The following is a 22592-nucleotide window of genomic DNA, read 5'->3' on the forward strand; positions in this document are numbered from 1 at the left end:
AACTTACTTGGCCATGAAATATTTTTATCAAGGAGCATTCCAGAGGCTCACTCTTCAGTAGAATGACCTTTGGGGAATCCTGGCTTAGACGTCCTGATGTAGGGCACAGAGGCCTTGAAACAGCTGGAAGGCCACGAAAAGAATGTCAAAGTCCCAAGGAAGTCCTCAATCAAAAGGGCCCGAGGGAAAGAAAGTGAAAGTCACTCAGTTGTGTCTGACTCTTCATGACCCCATGGACTATACAGTCCACGGACTTCTCCAGGGCAGAATACTGGAGTGGGTAACTTTTTCTTTCTCCAGGGGATCTTCCTAACCCTGGGATCAAACCCAGGTCTCCTGCATTGTAGGCAGATTCTTTACCAGCTGAGCCACCAGGGAAGCCCCAAAGGGCCCAAGGACTACTGCAAACTCAAGCTGCCTAAATATTATATGCAGTAGGTAATAATATGTAAAGAGTTTGGCCTAGGAAGAAATTGATAAATAAGAAATATTATTATTGTTGTTGTTCACTTGGCAACAACAGAGGTATTAAGTGAGTTGGTTGATAGCATGGGTTCTGGAGAAAGACTTTTGGGGTTCAATCATACTTACTACCTTGTGATTTTAACACATTATAAATCTCTCTAATATTGTGGTAAAAGTAAATAATATTGTGGTAAAAATGTTGTGGTATAAAACTAAGAGGGGATAATATATGTAAAGAAGTTGTCACTGGGTAAGAATCAAGTGTGCAAAAAATGGAATCTAACCTCATTTTTTATTACTTATTAAGCACTAAGCACCAGTACTAGGGTTAGGTATGGATAATTAAAAATGTATGACACAGTCATTCCCCCCGGAGAACTTACAGTCCTCACTCATTAAACACGAGTAACCAGCTACAGTGTGACTGAATCTAATTGGCCCTAGAAAATTGTTATATTAGGTTTTTTCATCCTAATACTTTTCAAACTGTCTCCAAACAAGAAATAAACAGCATTATTTTAATTGGCCCAATGGATCTTTCTCTCATTTTTCTTTGCAGCATTCTCTAAGACGTTTTCTAATTATAAAATGTGAAGATTCCAGTTGAGAAATCGTGTCACGCTCTCTCACTAGCACAATTCTTGCAGTCCCTTTGTAGCCTTAGATTCTACTTTCAGTTTCAGGGCTGTCTATTTCTTTGCAGACGTTGCCCAACAGTTTTGCTTTCTTATCATCGGGTGTCTGAGGAAAATCTTGGAAGTGCCAGGAGATTGGAGGGATAAAAATAAAGCCCAAATTGCCAGTGAGAAAGAAAAGTGAAACCAGCACAGCTAAACTCAGAAGAAAAACAAAGAGAACAAGCTCTTCTAACCTTCCAGCTGAGGCAGCTTTCTGCTCACCTCTACAGAATCTCTCCACCAGGTAAGACTGAGGCTGGGTGGGAAGAGATTTACAGGAGCAGCACACTTTCTCTAAAGCAATCATACCAAGACAGGCTGGGCAGAGCCTGATCTGTCATGAGTTCAGATGAAAGTCTGATGTTGGGCGGCAGGGTGTCCTCTAAGTGCCCACTGCTGAGCTCTGTGGTGAATTAGGTTCCAGCAAAGGCAGAGTCTAAACTGAGAGCCGGGGATGCTTCAAGATTCTGTCTTGATACTTTATTAAAGTGTCTTCTCTTTGATAAAATCCACTAACTAAAGCTCAGAGTTCACTTCTGTCTTTATTGGAAACTTTCCATGTGCTAGAACTTGGGGTCTACAAAAAAAGGCTACAGGTTATTGCTATTTAGGAGCTTACAAAATCTTTGTGCAGCCGCTTTCTCTGGTCAGTAACTGATTGATTCTCATTTTATAAAAGTGCATGTCTTATGTTAAAAACCAGACAATCTTCTTGCCAGTGGTCCTGGTGGACCACTGTTGTAAGAGGAAATGAGTACAGTACTATCACAGGAAAAAAAAAAAAAGCTTTTGTTTTAGCCATCCCTAGAGAATTGGGAAGCCAGATAGGTGGCAAGACTGGCATCATATAAGATTCCACCCTTCAGCCAGAAGTCAGAGGTAATCAACTATAATAGAAGCAATCATGCTTTCTTATAGGATAAAAATAAAAACCAGCATCCCTTTGTTTTTGTTGGTATCTCAAAAAGTTAATAAAATTTTATCATGATCACTTTCAGTTATAGGGATTGAGACATTGAAGTTCACAAGGTAAGTAGGCATTACTAAAAGAAAACTTCAACTTCTCTCAATGCTATAAAATTATCAAAGCATCAAGTCCTGGTTAAAGAGGTCATGACTAAAATCATGCAAATAAATACTTTATATAGAACAGAGTTCAGAGAAGAAACATGATCATTTATAAGATCATGTTTCATAAGAATAGTTTCATTACCTGAGGTAATCAAAAGCAATATGCCAGTTGATATGTGCGGAGATAATAAAGAATCAATCTTCAAACACAGGAGGTCAAAATCTGGTAACGTAATTGAGTGAAATGTAGAGTGTTAACAAAAATTTCAGAAACGATGACCTGATTAAAATGAAGAGGCGTTTTATTGAAGGTTTATTAGGATTGCAGCCTGGGAGACGAGTTCAAGAAGCACTTAAAAACTTGTGTTCCTCTTGACTACAAAATAGAAAAAGTTTATAAAGATCAAAACTAAGGTCAGTTATTTACAATTGTGCATTAAGGATTATAATTAAGGCAAAAAGTAAGAACATGAATTGGTTGCTGAATTGATTTTAAACTGGTTTAAATTCCTGAAATGATTTTAAAGTTCCACAGCGTGGGGGGAGGAGGGAACCCTGAACCATAAAGTTGCAGGTAGCAGATATTGTCCCAAATACAGCTGATGGTGTCCTTAGATGTGATACAGGTCAGAGAAAATTCAAGCTTTCCATGGTACTAAGACGTATCTTAGACTAAATTCTTAATGGCACTCAACTCGAATTTTGTATGTCTGAACTGTGATTTTACATTGTAATTTCAATTTGTCATAAAGAGTGAGATTCAGATTACAGGGATCAGTCTTGGGTGAAGACACATGAATTCAGATGCAGATCAACAGTTAAGAACCAGTGAGTCGCTAAACAGGGTGGGCTGTGGCAGCTCAGGAGTGCCTCTCCCTGAGAGGAGGAAGCCACTGGGGACCCTGAGTCTCAGTCTGATCCAGAGCTTGCCCAGGAATAGACTTGGGAGAAAACAGGTCCAAGACTGGGTTAGGATGGCATGTGTTTCACATTATATAAATGTTTGACATGATATTCCCCAGATGCAGGCTGCCTCTTATATATGCCTGAGGTGAGACAGCTCAGGGTGTCCTGTCCAAAGCTCAAAATTTGAAGGTTAAAAGCTTTGAAAGGAAATTTTGTAATGAAGTCAGAAGATGTGAGACACAAGGAAAAAAATCTCCATGTTATGGAAATCTGATACAAGCTGAGCCAGTGGAAATGCAGTCTGGTATACCCTTCTTCTGGAAAAGAATTTGGCAATAAGCAACAAAAGTATATACTCTTACCTTTTGACAGAGCAACCTCATTCCCAGAAATCTGTTCTGTAGAAACAGCTGCAACAAAATGAAAGCAGGGTTATTCATTGCAGCACTATAATTGAAAAACACTAGAAGCATTCTAAGTGCTCACACATAGGAGTGGTTAAGTAAACTATGGTATATACATTTAATGGAGTAGGCTTCCCTAGTGGCGCAGAAGGTAAAGCATCTGCCGCAATGCGGGAGCCCTGCGTTCAGTTCCTGGGTCGGGAAGATCCCCTGGAGAAGGAAATGGGAACCCACTCCAGTACCCTTGCCTGGAAAATCCCATGGACGGAGAAGCTGGTAGGCTGCAGTCATGGGGTCGCAAAGAGTCAGACACGACTGAGAGACTTCACTTTCTTTCACTTTCACTTTTTCGGAAAGCTTTGACTCTTAGAACTACATAATATTTCACATACTCAAAAAATAATTACATACTAAAATAAACCAAGATGTGAAATAAGTGAAAACGTTAGTCACTCAGTCATGTCCGACTCTTTGCAACCTTATGAACTGTAGCTTGCCAGACTCCTCTGTCCATGGAATACTCCAAACAAGAATAGTGGAGTGGGTAACCATTTCTTTCTCTGGGCGATCTTCTCAACCCAGGGACTGACCCAGATCTCTCCCACCGCAGGAGGATTCTGAGCTACAACAGAAGCCCAACCAAGATGTGGGGGAGTCCTAAATGAAGCACAAATAGTAACAAATGAAACTGACTGTGTTACAAATGAATAAACTAACAGCTCAAGAGGATGAGGAAGGAAAGAACTAATCTAAGAATTTTAGAATACAGTATTTTAGCTATATATATTAGGCTAGAGACAAAAATAACTGTATCTTAATAATGCACTTTAATTAGTAAATCTATTTGTCACCGAGATATAGATTAGCAATTTTGAAATTATTTTATACATATACTAGGACTGAGCACATAAGCAAATTTATGATAATAATAGTTGTGGCTTTCATAGTCAGGGTATGGAGGTGAAAGGTAAAGCTTGAGTAATTCCTGTTGTGTTGAACTGCAATAAGAAGCATGAGCAGTATATAACACAGGGAGTCCAGCCTGGCACTCAGTGAGAACCTAGAGGGGTGGGATGGTGGGGTGAGAGAGAGGCTCAAGAGGAAGGGGAGATATATATATATACTTATGAATGATTCATGCTGTTATATGGCAGAAACCAACACAACATCTTAAAGCAATTATCCTCCAATTAAAAACATCAGCAGGAAATTAAGGTTGTATACAGAAAGAAGTAAATATAGATGTATCTACATGTGCTAGTATTCACATACGTATTTCTTTATTTGGCCCACTGAGGGGACCTGGAAGTAAGGTGCACACCTAGTGTTATATCCTGGCATCACAGTTCTGTTATCCAAAGAAAAGAATCAGGTTTCTGGGAGAAATGGTCAGATCTAGAGCTGACTCAGGCAAAGAACAAGATGGACCAGGAATACCTTGCGGTGCCACAAAGTAAAAAAGTGCTTAGAATATGACGGAAGCATGGCCAAATCACCCCGGGGCCAGGCTGAAGAAGCTCTCAAAGAACAAATCTGGGGCAAATTAAGCAATAAGTAAATAACAATTTTGTTGTTGTTGTTCAGTCACTAAGTTGTGTCTGACTTTTTGTGATCCCGTGGACTATAGCCCACCAGGTTCCTCTCTCCATGGGATTTTCCAGGCAAGAATATTGGCGTAGGTTACTCTTTCCTTCTCCCGGATCTTTCCAACCCAGGATTCGAAACTGATGTTCCTGCTTGGCAGGCGGATTCTTTACTGCTGAGACACAAGGGAATGGTAGTAAAGTACTAAACCTCACAGAGTAAAATAAAATAAATATCTATGAGTCTACACTGATACAAATAAATAATTAAATGAGGGTAAAAAATAGAGAAGAAGGGACAGCTCTTGTTTGAAGTAGAACCTCAGCTAATGTTGAAGGAATGGTGAAGTACAAAAGGCCTACAGTCAAGCAGCACAGTAATAACTGTTACAAGCAAGAATCATTATTAGTGAGTGTTAAAATCAGCACTGAAAAAAAGATATGAAACTTTGAGGAGAATATATCTGCAGTCTCAAAAATATATGCCCCAGTGTTAACCTTTTAACTTGCAAGGAAGTAATTGTGACTTTACAGTGCAGAAATCTGGCAGACAACACCTAAAGTAAGTGAGCAAAGTTAGCATCACAGCCCCAGAGTATCTTCTATAGACATCACACAACCTTTGATATGATACACTGAGACTGGCAGAACATCACAACCACGGCATACTTGCCAAAAAAAGAAAAAATATAACCTCAATCTAATTACGAGGAACCATAAGAAAAACCCAGAGGGATATTTTGCAAAATGACAGGCCAATACACTTCTAAAACGACAATGCCATGAAAGACAAAATAAAGATGAAGAACGGCCAATGATGAGAGAAGCCTAAGCAAAGGTAATGGGTGAATGCGACAAAGGATCCTGAATCGCATCCTGGGTCAGAAAAGGACACTAGGAACAAAGGGAAAGCTAGGAGGAAAACAACTGGGCAAAAGGAAAACTGATGACGTGGGGGAAAGTGTGTAGCTTAGTTAATAGTGTTGTTTCAATATGAAAGTCCTGTTTCAATCATTGTCTGTGGTTACATAAGATATTAATAATAGGGTAGCTGGGGAAATGGCATATGGAAGTTCTCTGTACCCAATGTATGATTTTGTGTAAGGGTAAGCTCCTTCAAAATAAAGTTATTTTTAAAGAGAACTAGTGGGCTAGTCTACAGGACAAGCTTAAAGAGGCCATGGGGCTTTTTATAGCACGCAAGGAACAAAGTTCAAAAAGAAAATCAAATTTTGGTACTAACTGAGTTCTCACTCAGCTCACTGACTAAATGTTGGTTTCCATGCCGTCTCTTCCCTTGAAGATCAGGAGACACCCTGGACATGGCCTCAGAGATCCACATGCCAGCCCCAGAGTGCCTCATTGAGAACATCAATGGGCGACTGGTGGTTAATCCAGTAACTGCGAAGATCCTGTCTGCCATCAGGCAGCCCGTTGTGGTGGTGGCTATCGTGGGCCTCTACCGCACGGGCAAGTCCTACCTGATGAACAAGCTGGCTGGGAAGAACAAGGGTGAGTGACATGGGCAGAGCCCAGGAAAGTCCCTTCTGTCCAACCACCCTCCCAGCACGCAGCACAGTGATGTGAGGAGAGAAAGTGAGAGGCCTGGGAGGAATGGGTTTCTAACATTCATCCTGTGCTGGAGGACAAGAGTCGACTCTTTCTTCCCACTTTGCCTTAACTTCCTCTTTAGAGAATAAACATGCCTTTCTGAAAGGAGTACGGTAGTTACAGATGAAATTAGCATAGTTAATAATAAGAAATTTACTAAAATGTATGTGGATTAACATCAAGCTTATAATGATCTCTAAGGTAATAGAAATATTTCAGTTTGTACTGAATGTTCTAAATTCTTTTTCTCATAATTAAGATCAATATTGATTATGCTTTCATTTATTTTTTTAAACCTTGATTTTATTAACTAAACTCTCAATTTCCAGATCCAACCCACCTGCTATTAAAAATCCATCCTCTCTTTTCCCCACACCCTCTTGCAGGTTTCTCTCTGGGCTCCACGGTGCAGTCACATACAAAGGGCATCTGGATGTGGTGTATGCCTCATCCCGAGAAGCCAGACCACGCTCTGGTTCTGCTTGATACCGAGGGCCTGGGGGATGTGGAGAAGGTAAAGAAACAAATCTTCTAATCCTGTTTACGTCAAATCAGTAGCCCTTCTTGCACTGTCACTTCCCACCCTTTGAATTGTACTTCACATATATATATACTATTAATGTATTATATTTTTATTTTATTTTATTTACTGGTTTGTGCTCAAGATTTGACCTCAAATACAATTTGAAGCAATCCAAAGTGAGATTTATGTGAGAGCACTAAACGCTAAGTATAAGAATAATGGGCTAATTTAAGAATTGTTGCATATCTTAGCCACACATATAAGCATTGAGAGTGGTCAGTAAGACCCACTGATATTTTTTTGTAACTCATAAAATAATGACTAATGACTTTTAAAGTCATTTTCCTTTCATATTGTAGGAAAACATTCTGATAAAGCTACTGAAGGTGTGTCTAAACCTAACTGGAAAATTTATAAATATGTCTCACTTGTCAGAGTGAGAATCCAGAAAGATGGTGGAAATAGTGTTATCCACAGCTGTACAATTAGTGAGAGAAGCAGAGTATAAGACCTGATAACAACAGCTTTGTTCATAAAGGATCATACATCACTACTCTTAGAAGTCTTAGAAAACTCTTGTTAAAGGGGTACATTTTAACTACTGTCTAAAAAGTGCTTCATCATGACATATCATGGGAACAGAAAATCATAATCACAGTTCAGGAGATAGGTTTGAATTCTATTACCTGATCAAGTGCTTATTTGATTTACACGTTCATATGCAGTTATATAAAGTCTTATTTAAATTTCACTACACCATTGATTTTATGTTTTTAAAATCATGTACATATGGATAAAACTTTGCATAGGGAAATGATTAATGTGTCTCCAAATAGAGACAGCTGGGTTCAGAGTCTGTCCATCTGAACTGGAATCATGTGCTCTTAGTAACTTGGTGTGGCTTCTCCAATGACTTCTAGGGAGACAACCAGAATGACTCCTGGATCTTTGCCCTGGCGGTTCTCCTGAGCAGCACCTTTGTATACAACAGCATAGGAACCATCAATCAGCAGGCCATGGACCAACTACAGTATCCTTTTTGTGAATAGACAACATGAAATCAGGAAAAGAACAGCTTCACTTTGTCACCAGTTACAGTGGTGGTCCACTGCAGAAGAATTCAGGAGTCCCCTTCTTAATGAACCCCATTATGTTTATGCTCACCATCCCTGTTTACCTCAGTCACCACCAGAAGCCCACGCCTTTCTGATCACACATCATCCTCAGACACTTAGCTGCACAAGGTTCTGTATGCCTCCTATCTGAGTTCATATTTTGGGGTCACAATCTCCTCAGGGTCTTCCTGTGTGTAATCTTAAGCTGACCCCAGTCCCTAGACAGCATGTGTGTGTGTGTGTGTGTGTGTGTGTGTGTGTGTGTGTGCGCTAAGTCGATTCAGTCACGTCTGATTGTTTGTGACCCTAAGGACTGTAAGCCCACGAGGTTCGTCTGTCGAAGGAATTCTCCAGGCCATAATTCTGCAGTGGATTGCCATGCCCTCCTCCAGAGGATCTTACTAACCCAGGGATTAAACCTATGTCTCTTAAGTCTTCTGCATTGGCAGGAGGGTTCTTTACCACTGGTACCACCTGGGAAGCTCACCCAGACAGTAAGGAGAGACAAAAGAGAATGGCAGATCACTTGAGACTGGCAGCTGGTAAGTTTAATAAGCAAGGGAATTTACTTAGGTATCCTTTCTTACGTGACCGGAAGACTAACATGTTCCCACATCCACCGGTCAAATTTTAAAAGTCTTTTTAGATGCCTAAGCTGGACCCGGTGAGTACACAGTCCAGATGGTCTTAGTACCACATTACTATCTCAAGGAGGCTCTGTCCTTGTGCAGCTTCCAGCATGGGGAAGGCAAGTGCAGTGCACATTCCAAAGATGGAGAAGAGGGTGAGCGTACTTCATTTGTCTGGGTCCATCTCAATGGACAAAACTTCAGTCATATTTGATGACTTTCCCCTACAATATCCATTGCCAAACCCTTGGTATCCTCTAAAACTCATGTTCTCTTTCAGCTTCTTCTTGGCCTTTAAGTATGGTAGTTCTTTGATTCTTGGGCTTCTGTTCTTCTTTTCTTAGTTGCTAGTCCATCTCATCCAGCCTCGGACTTTTACTAGCACCATGTCAGTTACCATAATATTTGTATGAGCAATCATGACCACACTCTCAGGTACAAAATTGTGTATCTAGTTGATTACAAGTCTCCATTTAGATGTGTAAGAAACATCTCAAACTTAACATGCAAAAACATCACAAAAGTCTTAAATATTTAAGTGACTATAATGAATTGAATAATATCATGCTTCTGACACTATTGAAGTAGAAATATATGGGGGATTCTTTTTTAAAAAAATTAATATATTTTAATTGGAGGATAATTACTTTACAATGTTGTGACGGTTTTTGCCATACATTGACATTAATCAGCCACAGTTACACACGTGTCCCTCTATTCTGAACCTCCCCTCCCTCCTCTCACCCCACCCCACCCCACCCCACTGGGTTATCCCAGAGCACCGGCTTTGGTTGTCCTGTCTCATGCATTGAATTGCACTGGCCATCTATTTTACCTATGGTAATATACATGTTTCAATGCTATTCTCTCAAATCATCCCACCCTGGCCTTCTCCCATAGACTCCAAAAGTCGGTTCTTTACATCTGTTTCTATTTTGCTGCCCTCCATATAGGATCATCATTACTGGTTTTCTAAATTCCATACATATGCATTAATATACAGTATTTGTGTTTCTCTTTCTGACTACTTCATTCTGTATAATAGGCTCCAGTTTTATTCACCTCATTAGAACTGACTTGAATATGTTCCTTTTTATAGCTGAGTAATATTCCATTGAGTATATGTACCACAACTTCCTTATCCATTCGTCTGCCAAGAACATCTAGGTTGCTTCCATGTCCTAGTTATTGTAAATAGTGCTATAATGAACATTGGAGTACATGTGTCTCTTTCAATTTGGCTTTCTTTGGGGTGTATGCCCAGCAGTGAGATTACTGGGTCATATTGCACTTCTGCTCCCAGTTTTTTAAGGAAACTCCATACTGTTCTCCATAGTGGCTGTACCAGCTTGCATTCCCACCAACAGTCTAAAAGGGTTCCCTTTTCTCCACACCCTCTCTAGCATTTGTTGTTTGTAGACATTTTGATGATGGCCATTCTGACTGGCATGAGATGATACGTCATTGTGGTTTTGATTTGCATTTGTCTAATAATGAGTGATGTAGAACATCTTTTCATGTGTTTATTAACCATCTGTATCTCTTCTTTGGATAAATCTCTGCTTAATTCTTTTGCCCACTTTTTGATTGGATTGTTTGCTTTTTTGGTATTGAGCTGCATGAGCTTCTTGAATATTTTGGAGATTAATTTTTTGTCAGTTGTTTCATTTGCTGTTATTTTATCCCATTCTGAAGGATGTCTTTTCAGCTTGCCTATAGTTTCCTTCATTGTACAAAAGCTTTTAAGTTTAATGAAATCCCATTTGTTTATTTTTGGTTTTATTTCCATTACTCTGGGAGGTGGGTCATAGAGGATCTTGCTGTGATTTATGTCATCGAGTGTTCTGCCTATGTTTTCCTCTAGAGTTTTATAGTTTCTGGTCTTACAGTTATATCTTTAATCCATTTCAAGTTTATTTTTGTGTATGGTGTTAGAAAGTGTTCTAGTTTCAGTCTTTTACATGTGGTTGACCAGTTTTCCCAGCACTTAAAGAGACTGTCTTTTCTCCATTGAATATTTTCGCCTCCTTTGTCAAAGATAAGGTGTACATATGTGTGTGGGATTATCTCTGGAAAAGTCTTAAATTTTTGACCAGAAGCACTCTTTCAACATCACAGTAAATTTCCATGGCACTCATAGAGATTGTTGGATCAAAAGCTTAGTATTTATCCTAGGCAATTGCTTTCTTTATTTCCTACAAACTATTACTCACAGTCTGGTCAGCTCTCCTGCCATAGGTATTTGCCCAGGCTGGCTAATTCCCACCACTTCTTCAATGGTAATTTCAGTTTAAGCTTCCATCTTCTTTCCTCTGGGTTATCTTCTAAACTGCCTAACCTTCTCTTTCTCTTCTCTCTTGCCTCTCATAGGCAAAACACCTGCCAGTTTTTGTTTTAAAAACAAACATCAGGTCATATTCCCCTCTCAATTTAAAGCTTCTCAGTGCCTTCCCATTAAATTTAGATTAAAATTCAAACACTTTCTATGGCCTACGGTGCCTACATAGTCTGAACCCTAGCTATTCCAGAACTTCTGCCCTAGCCGCGCTGGCCTCCCCGCTATGTGTTAGACACACTCAACGGTTTCCCCTCTGAGGTTTTGCAGGAGCTATTTCCTCTGCCAGTGAGATTTCTCTGGTGGATTAGTACATGGCAGCTTCTCTCAGTTCACTTAGATTTCTGCACAATGATCACCTCAGAATGAACTTACCTGAGCTACCACATAAACCAGCACCATGCACAGATACACACAGTTATTCTCTAAAGTTTAGCTGAGGTTCATTTTTCTTCAAGGCAACTATTTCAAAATCTCAGGTTTATTATATTTTTGTTTACTTGTTTATCATCTGTCCCCCCTCACCAGAATGTGTGTGTGTGTGTGTGTGTGTGTGTGTGTGTGTGTGTGTTAGTCACTCAGTTGTGTCTGAGTCTTTGCGACCCCATAGACTGTAACCAGGCAGGCTCCTCTGGCCATGGAATTCTCCAGTCAAGAATACTGGAGTGGGTTGCCATTCCATTCTCCAGGGAATCTTCCTAACCTGGGGATTGTACCTGGGTCTCCTGCAATGCAGGCAGATTCTTTACCTTCTGAGCCACCAGGGAAGCCCTCACTAGAATGTAGATGGTAGCATTTTCTGTCTCATCACAATGTTGTTTGTCCCTAGGACAATTCCTGGTTTAGAGTAACTGCTCAATAAATGTTTGTGGAATGAATGAATGAGCTAATTAAGAAAAATTATTTTAGATAAGCTTTGGGGAATAGTATAGCATAAAAGGTGTTAGTCCTTTTCTGCAGTTTTCCTATGTTAGAATCCCAGCTATGTGACAGAGCTGACACGTCGAATCAGGGCAAAATCCTCACCTGATAAACATGAGGTCCAAGACTCAGCCAACTTTGTGAGCTTTTTTCCAGACTTTGTGTGGACTCTGAGAGATTTCTCCCTGGAACTGGAAGTAGATGGACAGCCCATCACTGCTGATGAGTACCTGGAAAATTCACTGAAGCTAAAGCAAGGTTACTAGGACTTATGGTTGGGAAAAAAAAAAGAGAAAACAGTATCAGAATGACCATTTCAATGTAGATGCTGAAAATTATAATTTTATAACTTTGTTATCTTGGCTGTTCTATTAGAGGAAATGAAACATTTCTTAGACAAATCAGTGTGATCTAATTTTAAGTTACTTCCTTCTTGGAGCAGGAAAGAAATTTCATTCCTCTACCCCTTTAATTATTGGGTCTGATCCATGATTAGGTAATTTTTACCTCTTTATATAGGACTTGTGCAAATTACAAAGTTGAAGGGTATATATCTGAAGTAGCCTGAAGTTGTAAAACCTCTGATTTTCTTTCCTCTAGGAAATGATAAAAAAACTAAAACTTTTAATGAACCTCGGTTATGTATCCGAAAGTTCTTCCCAGAGAAGAAGTGCTTCATCTTTGATCGCCCTGCTCATAGGAAGCACCTTATTCACCTGGAGCAGCTACAAGAGGAAGATCTGAACCCTAAATTCAGAGAACAAGTTGCAGACTTCTGCTGCTACATCCTCAGCCATTCCAAGGCCAAGACTCTCTCAGGCGGTATCACAGTCAATGGGCCTCGTGAGTCCCTCTTACTCTCTTTCCTTACCCAGACTCTCCTACTGCCCATTGTAGACAACAGAAGTGGGAGGCATGAGGATTACTTCTGACAAATACAGAGTCTAATGATGCCAAGGAAAGCACACAACAAGGGTCACATTGTGAATTTTACATATGCACTAAAACTATTTCTGGTATTATCTAATATTCACATAAGTCAGATGAACAAACAGAAAGAACAAGAATCTAATCCAAGAATTCTGCACCAACTTCTCAACTCCCTTTTTATGAAATTTCCTTCCAGGAGAGGTATATTATTGACAAAGTCAGGAAAAGGCAAATATTCCATGTATGTGAGGCTTTGCCTCTCAGCTTAACACAATTCTCTTGTTAATAAATGCAAAAATGTGTAGTTAGGCACTGATTAGGAGTGCCTGCCATGTACCAAGCACTGGGCATAATCCTCATTCCAACATGATGGGAACAAAAGGTACTTAAATAATTTATGTAACTCTAATGATTAAACGCTGGTAAGTACAGGGAACCATAACTGAAAGGACGTTTGGGTGACTTCAAAGAGGTTAAAGTCTGAGCCCACGAAAAGATCTTGAGGAATGACAGGCAAAGAGGTAAAGATATGTAATTTATGTTTCATACAGTCCTTCAGAATGTTTTATAGATAATGTGCTGGAGAGATGTACATGAAGCAACAAGAAGATGAATGGTACTTGCAATATTTTTTAATAAATGGTGCCTATGTAGGCTAAGATAGTGGCAATAGTGACTGTCAAAATAAACAGAATCCTCACATATTTTGAATGTCAAATCCATGCGTTTTGCTGATGGGAGGCATGTGGGTGTGTGGAAGAAATGATATGGCAGTGTTAAGCTGACTCCAGGATTCTGAGCGTAAGCAACTACTTGAACAGATGTTATTTACTAAAAGAAATATATGGAGGAGGAATAGTTTTCCAGAATGGATGAAGTTGTTTAGATCTGAATTATTTAGTACTGATTTTCCTTCCTGCCAATGCAGGAGACATAAGAGACTTGAGTTCAACCCCTGGGTTGGGAAGATCCCCTGGTGGAGGAAATGGCAACCCAGACCAGTATTCTTGCCTAGAGAATCCCATGGACAGAGGACCTTGGCAGGCTACAGTCCATAGGGTCACAAAGAGTTGGACATGACTGAAGTGACTTAGCACACATGCCTATAAGTGCTATCATGTGATATTTGTCTTTCACTGTCTGATTATTTCATTTAGTATGATGATCTCTAGGTCCATTTATGTTGGTGCAAATCACATTGTTTCATTTTTATGGCTGAGTAACATTCCATTGTATATATGTACCATATTGTCTTTATCCATTCATTGTTGATGGACATTTGGTTGCTTCTGTGTCCTGATGGGCTTCCCTGGTGGCTCAGTGGTAAAGAATCCACCTGCAATGAGGGAGACCTAGGTTTGATCCCTGGGTCAGGAAGATTCCCCTGGAGGTGGGTACGGCAACCCACTCCAGTATTCATGTCTGGAGAATCCCATGGACAGAGGGGTCTTGTGGGCTACAACCCATAGGGTTGCAGAGTCAGACATGACTAAAGTGACTGGGCAAGTCCTTACTATTTTAGTGCTACTATTAATATTGGTGTGCATGCATCTTTTCATATAATAGTTTTCTCTGTATATATGCCCAAGATTAGGATTGCAGGATCATAAGAGGACTCTATTTTTCATTTTTTAGGGAACCTCCATATTGTTCTCTATAGTGACTGCATCAATTCACATTCCCATCAACAGTGTACAAGGGTCCCCTTTTCTTCACACGCTCTCCAGCATTTGGTATCTGTAGACCTTTGAACAATGGCATTCTGACCAGTATGAGGTGATATCTTATTGTAGTCAAGAACTAGTAGTTATAGGGCCACAAACCACTCCAGTTCCCCAAGGCTGGGATTTCCTGGTATGTAAGACTTCCAGTGTTAAAACCAGAACTCCCTGGCAAACTTGGATGAATTGCTCACACTGCATGGAGCTCTGCTGAAAGAATATCTAGGAAGACCCTCTTATTTAGGCCAGACCCAGAACTAGTGAGATGCATCACATGTACACTTACATTTACACACACACGTGCTTGTGTAAATTAAAATGTCTCCTTGACCTTTATATTACTTCGAATTGAGAAAGGAGGGGGAACTCATTAAAAAAAGAAAGGGAGATTCAGGAAGGCTAAGAAAAAATTAAGACTTACCATATTGTCTGCAAAATACCCTTTCTCCAACCCATTCATTCCAATAGCTTCCATTTGGGCGAAGGAAGGAGGAGGAAAGGGAAGCTTCAAACTCTACTGAACTTAGAGTATAACAAAATATCCCATCACAGTTCTTCTTTAAAATTCTTAAAACTACTGCTTGTAACACTTGAAAAGCACAAAAAGTGCACTATCAGTTGACTCAGAATGATTAAATTTGCATGCTCAGGACCGAACTAACACAGCTTGTTCCTCTGTCTCACTAACTCTTAGTCACTGTTTTTTAAATTTCCTTCATAGGTCTACAGAGCCTGGTGCAGACATATGTCAATGCCATCAGCAGTGGGGATCTGCCCTGCATGGAGAATGCAGTCCTGGCCTTGGCCGAGACCGAGAACTTGGCTGCAGTGCAAAAGGCCATTGCCCACTATGACCAGCAGATGGGCCAGAAGCTGAAGTTGCTCACGGAAACCCTCCAGGAGCTGCTGGACCTGCACAGGGCCAGTGAGAAAGAGGCCATTGAAGTCTTCATGAAGAACTCTTTCAAGGATGTGGACCAAGTGTTTCAGAAAAAATTAGCGGTATGTTTGCTATTCTGGTTAATGAGAGGATGAAAAATCTGGGCATTTCTCTTTTTTGTTTTCAATTGGAAGATAATTGCTTTACAATATTGTATTGGTGTCTTCCACACAACAATGTGAACAAGCCTTTCTTGCTACAAGTAGTCCTCCCAGACCCAGGGATAGCAGCCCTCAGTTATATGTACTCATTTGCACTCTTTACTAAAAGAATAGACTGTTCTTACCCTTAGTCCTGGAGACTATGGTACCATGACCAACTATGGTTATTAAGAATATCCTCATCTGTTAATCTCTACCCTATAGGTGCCATATTTTAATCAAACAAGTAAACTGTAAGACTGTATTTACATAAGATTGTTTTACTTTATTTTTTTATTTAAAGTTAGTCAAAGACACAGTGCTTTCATATTCCCTGCTAATAATATAGAAGGATTCGCTTCTTTGTGAAAACCCTAAAAACATATTGTGCTTAATGTAAAGCGACAATAAATATTCAGAAAGACAAGAAAGAGAAATCAATCATTAGAATGCTATTTGAGGACTCAAGTCTGAGTTCTTTAAAATTAAGGAAGGATTGTTGTATGACAAATTATCACTTGACAGATGACAATCCCTTCCCGGACTTGTAGGGTAGAATTTTACAAATCGTACCTTCCTGCTTTCAAGGGTTCTGATGAAAGTAAATAGTGAAGGTCAGCAGACTATGAATGTTTTTTAGACCAAAGATACTTGCAAGTTCTCTTCTATAATTGAATGCAGGTAAAAATGCTGTTCTGTAGGCTTTCTCCATACAGACATTAACTGCATTACAATCTCCATTACCTTCATTAGCCTTATATTGAGAAAATATGCCAAAATACTATTATTTTAAACAACGTACCACCAATCATTGACCCTTTTGAGCACTTACAGAGAAGTCACTGGGCTTAACACTTTATACCACTGCATATAATCCTGACAGGGAATCTATGAGATGGATACAATTTCCTGTGTTTTAACAAAGAAATCTCATTTCATGAAGGTTGAGTGACACTAAGTCACAAATTGCTGGAACCAGAAACGTTCTGCAGGCCTGCCATACTGGACAATTGTGTGGTGAACTATTAGGGACTTAAAAAGAGAAGTTTCAAATGGAGCAGTGTTTATGCTTTGAGACTCATTCTCTGAAGCTAAAAAAAAATCAGGAAAAAGGCTTCAGATAAGCACAAAGAGAAGTAGATGTATTTTTTAAACCAACACCCTATCTAACAGTTTTCTAGAATCTCCCAACATGATGAGAGGTGTGTTATATTTATGTGCCACCTTCTCTGCAGGAGAAGCATTTCCCAGTAATCCACCTTGGTTCACAACCTCATCATGGCTCATGGTACCATTTGTGCTATTTTTCACCTCACAGGACGAGTTAGAAGCAAAGCGACATGACTTTTGTAGACAGAACATGAAAGCATCTTCAGATTACTGCATGGCTTTAATTGATGATATATTTCATCCTCTATATGAAGATGTGAAGCAGGGAACATTTTCTAAACCAGGAGGTTATTATCTATTTATTAAGAAGATGAATGAGCCGAAGGATAAATACCACCAGGTCCCCAGAAAGGGGGTACAGGTAAATTACCTACTGATCACCATTTCTGGGGCCTCGCTGATATGACTCTTTCAAACTACAGTGGGAACAACAAAAATGCAATGGGTAAATGGTGCCTGTGGCTTTCATTGACTACTATGGGTTTATTCAATAGGACAGACTACCATGAGATGAATAGCAGATTCATCCCATGGTAGTGCTTCTTGGAAGCACAGATGGGAGCCCTCAAAAACGTTTGCAGAATTTATTCAATAATTTAGTCATTCTATCATCCAAAAATTCTCTACTCAGGCCTAACTCTATGTCTATAACTGGGATTAGTGCAGTTTTTTTTTTTTTTTTTTAAAAGCAAGTTCTTTCAAAGTATTCAGCAATCAACAAATTATAGCTTACAGCAAATCTAATAATAATAGCAGTTCACTTATAGACCTATTTTGTGTTAGGAAAGAAATGAGCTTAACTCATTCAGTCCTCATAAGAGCAATATGAAGTACATGACATCAGTGTCCTCATTTTATAAATTAAAAAACTGAGAGAAGTAAAATAACTCACCTAAGATGTACAGGTAATAAGTGGTACAGCTGAAATGGAAACTCTAACAGGAAAGTCTGGGCTCATAACTTTGCTTCTGTGCCAGTATACTCAGGTTATATCAGTTAGAATTAGGTTTGGGCACATATGTTTTCCCCCAATTATTTTAATTAGTTGGAGGCTAATTACTTTACAATATTGTAGTGGGTTTTCTCATACATTGACATGAATCAGGCATGGATTTACATGTGTTCCCCATCCTGAACTCCCCTCCCACCTCCTTCCCCATCCCATCCCTCTGGGTCATGCCAGGGTACCAGCCCCGAACATATGTCTCATGCATCCAACCTAGGCTGGCGATCTGTTTCACACTTGATAATATACATGTTTTAATGCTGTTCTCTTAGATCATCCCACCGTCACCTTCTCCCACAGAGTCCAAAAGTCTGTTCTATATATCTGTGTCTCTTTTTCAGTCTTGCATATAGGGTTATCATTACCATCTTTCTAAATTTCTAAATATATGCATTAGTAAACTGTATTGGTGTTTATCTTTCTGACTTACTTCACTCTGTACAATGGAGCCCATTTTATCCATCTCATTAGAACTGATTCAAATGTATTCTTTTTAATGCCTGAGTAATATTCCATTGTGTATATGTACCACAGCTTTCTTATCCATTCGTCTGCTGATGGGCATCTAGGTTGCTTCCATGTCCTGGCTATTATAAACAGTGCTACATTGAGCATTGGGGTACACATGACTCTACATTGGGGTACACATGTCTCTTTCAGAACTAGTTTCCTCAGTGTATATGCCCAGGAGTGGGATTGCTGGGTCATATGGCAGTTCTATTTCCAGTTTTTTAAGGACTCTCCACACTGTTCTCCATAGCGGCTGTACTACTTTGCATTCCCACCAACAGTATAAGAGAGTTCTCTATTCTCCACACCCTCTCCAGCATTTATAGCTTGTAGACTTTTGGATAGCAGCCATCATGACTGGTGTGTAATGGTACCTCATTGAGGTTTTGATTTGCATTTCTCTGATAATGAGTGATATTGAGCATATTTTCATGTGTTTGTTAGCCATCTGTATGTCTTCGTGGAGAAATGTCTGTTTAGATCTTTGTGGGCACATGTTATTTAAAAACAAAACAAATGTGCCTTAAGAACACAGAAGTTTCTTTCTCTTATATACAAGAAGTAAGGCAGAGGGGTCCAGGCTGCTATGACAATTCCACAATCACGCTGTTCCCAGACTCTCCTGTTCTGCTCCAGCACCTTAGCACCCAGCCTCCATCTTCAAGGTCAATTCATGGTATAAGATGGCTGTTGGAGTTTCACCCATTCTTTCCATATTACAGATGGGAAGAAAAGGGGAAAACAGAAAATGTCTCTGGATCAAGTCTCTTTAAGGTGATCTGTAAAAAGCCCAATATAATACCATTGCATAAGTGGTATTAACCAAATTTTAATCTTATGGCCACCGCCAGCTACCAGGGAGGTTGGCTAAAAAAAATGCAGTATTTTATCATGGCCAATGACGTGCCCTGAGTGGGAAAAAAATGAGGTTCTATTATTATGAACAAAGGGGAGTAAAATATTAGGGTGACTCTAGAAGCTGCTATCAAAGAGACAAAAATTGCACAGAGGAAAAATAAAGTAGGGTACAGGTTTAGGAGAGGAAGGGAACATGGTCCTATTTTATATGCAAGATTTTAGATAGGACCTCTCTGGTGAGGTGCTGTTTCAACAGTCTTCAAGGAAGTCAGGATGTAAGCCAAGCGAGCATCTAGAAGAAGATAACTTCAAACAACAGAAAATCCCAGAAGGATGAATTGGTTTATGTCCAACAAACGTGGCAAGAGGGCAATGAGCAAAGAAAGTGGTGGCAGGAGGTAAGGTCAAGAGATGCTCAAGGCCAGAGGATAACCAGGTAGTATCCTGGAGGGCCCTGAGAGTAGTTTCAGTTTTACTTGAAAAGAGTTGGAAAATCAGCAGAGGGTTTGGTGCATCAGAGTGAAGTGATCTTTTTTAAAGTGATACGACACTAGCTGCTCTCAGGAAATCAGACAGTAGGGGAGCAAGAGGAGAAGGAAGTAGGACACGAATTATGAATCTTTAATACCATGGTCCAGGCAAGAAGAGATACTATCCTGGACCAGTGTGTTTGGGAGGAATATGTTACAACTGATGGGCTCTTGCTGGCTTTATTTTGAAGCCAAAGCAAATTGCATTAGCTGATGTAAAGAACAGCCACAAGGTTTGCAATCCGTACAATTAGAAGATAAGCTTTACTGATTACATTTCTAACATCGGGGTGACTGAGAATGAGGCAAATTTGAGGGTGGATCTAGAGTTGGGTTTTAAGCCAGTTTGAGATAGTATTCATTAATAAATTCTAAAACGGGTAAAATGAAATTGAATTGAAACATGTACTGCTAAGTTTTCCTTTAACCCATAACCTCTATTTCCTAATTCTAACTTGATCTGCATCAATAGACAGAAGAGACACTGAGGAAATATTTGGGTTCCAAAGAGGGTGTGGCTGATGCACTTCGACAGACTGATCAGTCGCTGACAGAAAAGGAAGAAGAGACTGAAGGTGAGAACACCTGAAAACACTCTGCTGCTGCTAAGTCGCTTCAGTCGTGTCTGACTCTTATGTGTGACCCCTTAGTCGGAAGCCCACCAGGCTCCCCTGTCCCTGGGATTCTCCAGGCAAGAACACTGGAGTGGGTTGCCATTTCCTCCTCCAATGAAAGTGAAATGTGAAAGATGAAAGTGCAGTCGCTCAGTCGTGTCCGACTCTTAGCGACCCCATGGACTGCAGCCTACCAGGCTCCTCCGTCCTTGGTATTCTCCAGGCAAGAACACTGGAGTGGGTTGTCATGCCCTCCTCCAGGGAATCTCCACCAAGGGATCCAACTCACATCTCCTGCACTGGCAGTCAGATTCTGATTGCTCAGTGCAAAAATAAACACAAGAGTCTTTCTTCATGAGACAAGCAAACAAGGAAAAAGGGTGAAAGTAGAAATAAAGCTATAAAAATAACTTAAGATTCTCATATTTCTCTGCTTATTTTTCTTCTTAAGTGGAACGTATAAAGTCTGAAGCTGTGGAAGCTGCAAAGAAAATGTTAGAGAAAATGCAAAAGAAGTATCAACAGATGATGCAAGAAAAAGAAGCGAGTTATCAGGAACATATGAAGCAACTGACTGAGAAGATGGAAAAGGAGAGGGCCCAGTTAATAGCAGACCAAGAGAGGGTTCTAGCCCTTAAACTTCAGGTATTCAACTGTAGCATCTCCATTCTACTTCCACTGTGCTGAATCAAAGCTCTTAAAAGTTAGGGCATTATATCAGTTTAAGGACTGTTCTAGCCCAAACACTGGTAGACATTTCATTCCCTTACTGCTTCTACCCCTAACCATCTCTGGTTATTGAAGTCTATCCTGACAGGGAATATATGAGATGGATACAATTTCCTGCATTTTACCAACAAAGAAATCTCATTTCATGAAGGTTGAGTGTCACTAAGTCACAAACCGTGGAATCAGGAACTTCCTGCAGGCCTGCCATACTCAACCATTGTGTGGTGAATTATTAGGGACTTAAAAAGAGAAGTTTCAAATGGAGCAGTGTTTATGCTTTGAGACTCATTCTCTGAAGCTAAAAAAAAAAAAAGGAAAAAAAAAACCATGGGGAAAATAGCTTCAGATAAAAACAAAGAGAAGTAGATGTATTTTTTAAACCAACACTCTATCTAACAGTTTTCTAGAATCTCCCAACATGATGAGGGGTGTGTTATATTTATGTGCCACCTTCTCTGCAGGAGAAGCATTTCCCAGTAATCCACCTTGGTTCACAACCTCATCATGGCTCACGGTACCACTTGTGCTATTTTACACCTCACAGGACGAGTTAGAAGCAAAGCGACATGACTTTTGTAGACAGAACGTGAACGCATCCTCAGATTGCTGCATGGCTTTAATTGATGATATATTTCATCCTCTATATGAAGATGTGAAGCAGGGAACATTTTCTAAACCAGGAGGTTATTATCTATTTATTAAGAAGATGAATGAGCCGAAGGAAAAGTACCACCAGGTCCCCAGAAAGAGGGTACAGGTAAATTACCTACTGATCAGCATTTCTGGGGCCTCGCTGATATGACTCTTTCAAACTACAGTGGGAACAACAAAAATGCAATGGGTAAATGGTGCCTGTGGCTTTCATTGACTACTATGGGTTTATTCAATAGGACAGACTACCATGGGATGAATCTGCTATTCATCCCATGGTAGTGCTTCTTGGAAGCACAGTGGGTAGCCCTCAAAAACGTTTGCAGAATTTATTCAATAATTTAGTCATTCTATCATCCAAAAATTCTCTACTCAGGCCTAACTATATGTCTATAACTGGGATTAGTGCAGTTTAAATAAAAAAGCAAGTTCTTTCAAAGTATTCACCAGCAATCAACAAAGTATAGCTTACAGCAAATCTAATAATAACAGCAGCTCACATATAGACCTATTTTGTGTTAGGAAAGAAATGGGCTTAACTCATTCAGTCCTC

At 39.8% G+C, this 22592-nt stretch overlaps 1 protein-coding gene across 1 annotated transcript; it reads left to right on the plus strand.

The window, feature by feature from the left end:
* The first annotated feature begins 1272 nt into the window (after window positions 1-1272).
* On the plus strand, window positions 1273-22256 carry LOC136163525 (guanylate-binding protein 2-like). The gene is made up of 11 exons (XM_065927955.1): window positions 1273-1386; window positions 6410-6618; window positions 7104-7231; window positions 8161-8270; window positions 12302-12498; window positions 12841-13083; window positions 15613-15893; window positions 17290-17502; window positions 20518-20620; window positions 21111-21304; window positions 21933-22256. The coding sequence occupies exons 2-11, from the start codon at window positions 6429-6431 to the stop codon at window positions 22188-22190; spliced, it is 1917 nt and encodes a 638-aa protein (XP_065784027.1). The 5' UTR covers window positions 1273-1386; window positions 6410-6428; the 3' UTR covers window positions 22191-22256.
* Window positions 22257-22592: the final 336 nt, after the last annotated feature.

This window comes from Muntiacus reevesi, chromosome 1, assembly GCF_963930625.1.
Source record: "Muntiacus reevesi chromosome 1, mMunRee1.1, whole genome shotgun sequence".
Lineage (NCBI taxonomy): Eukaryota > Metazoa > Chordata > Mammalia > Artiodactyla > Cervidae > Muntiacus > Muntiacus reevesi.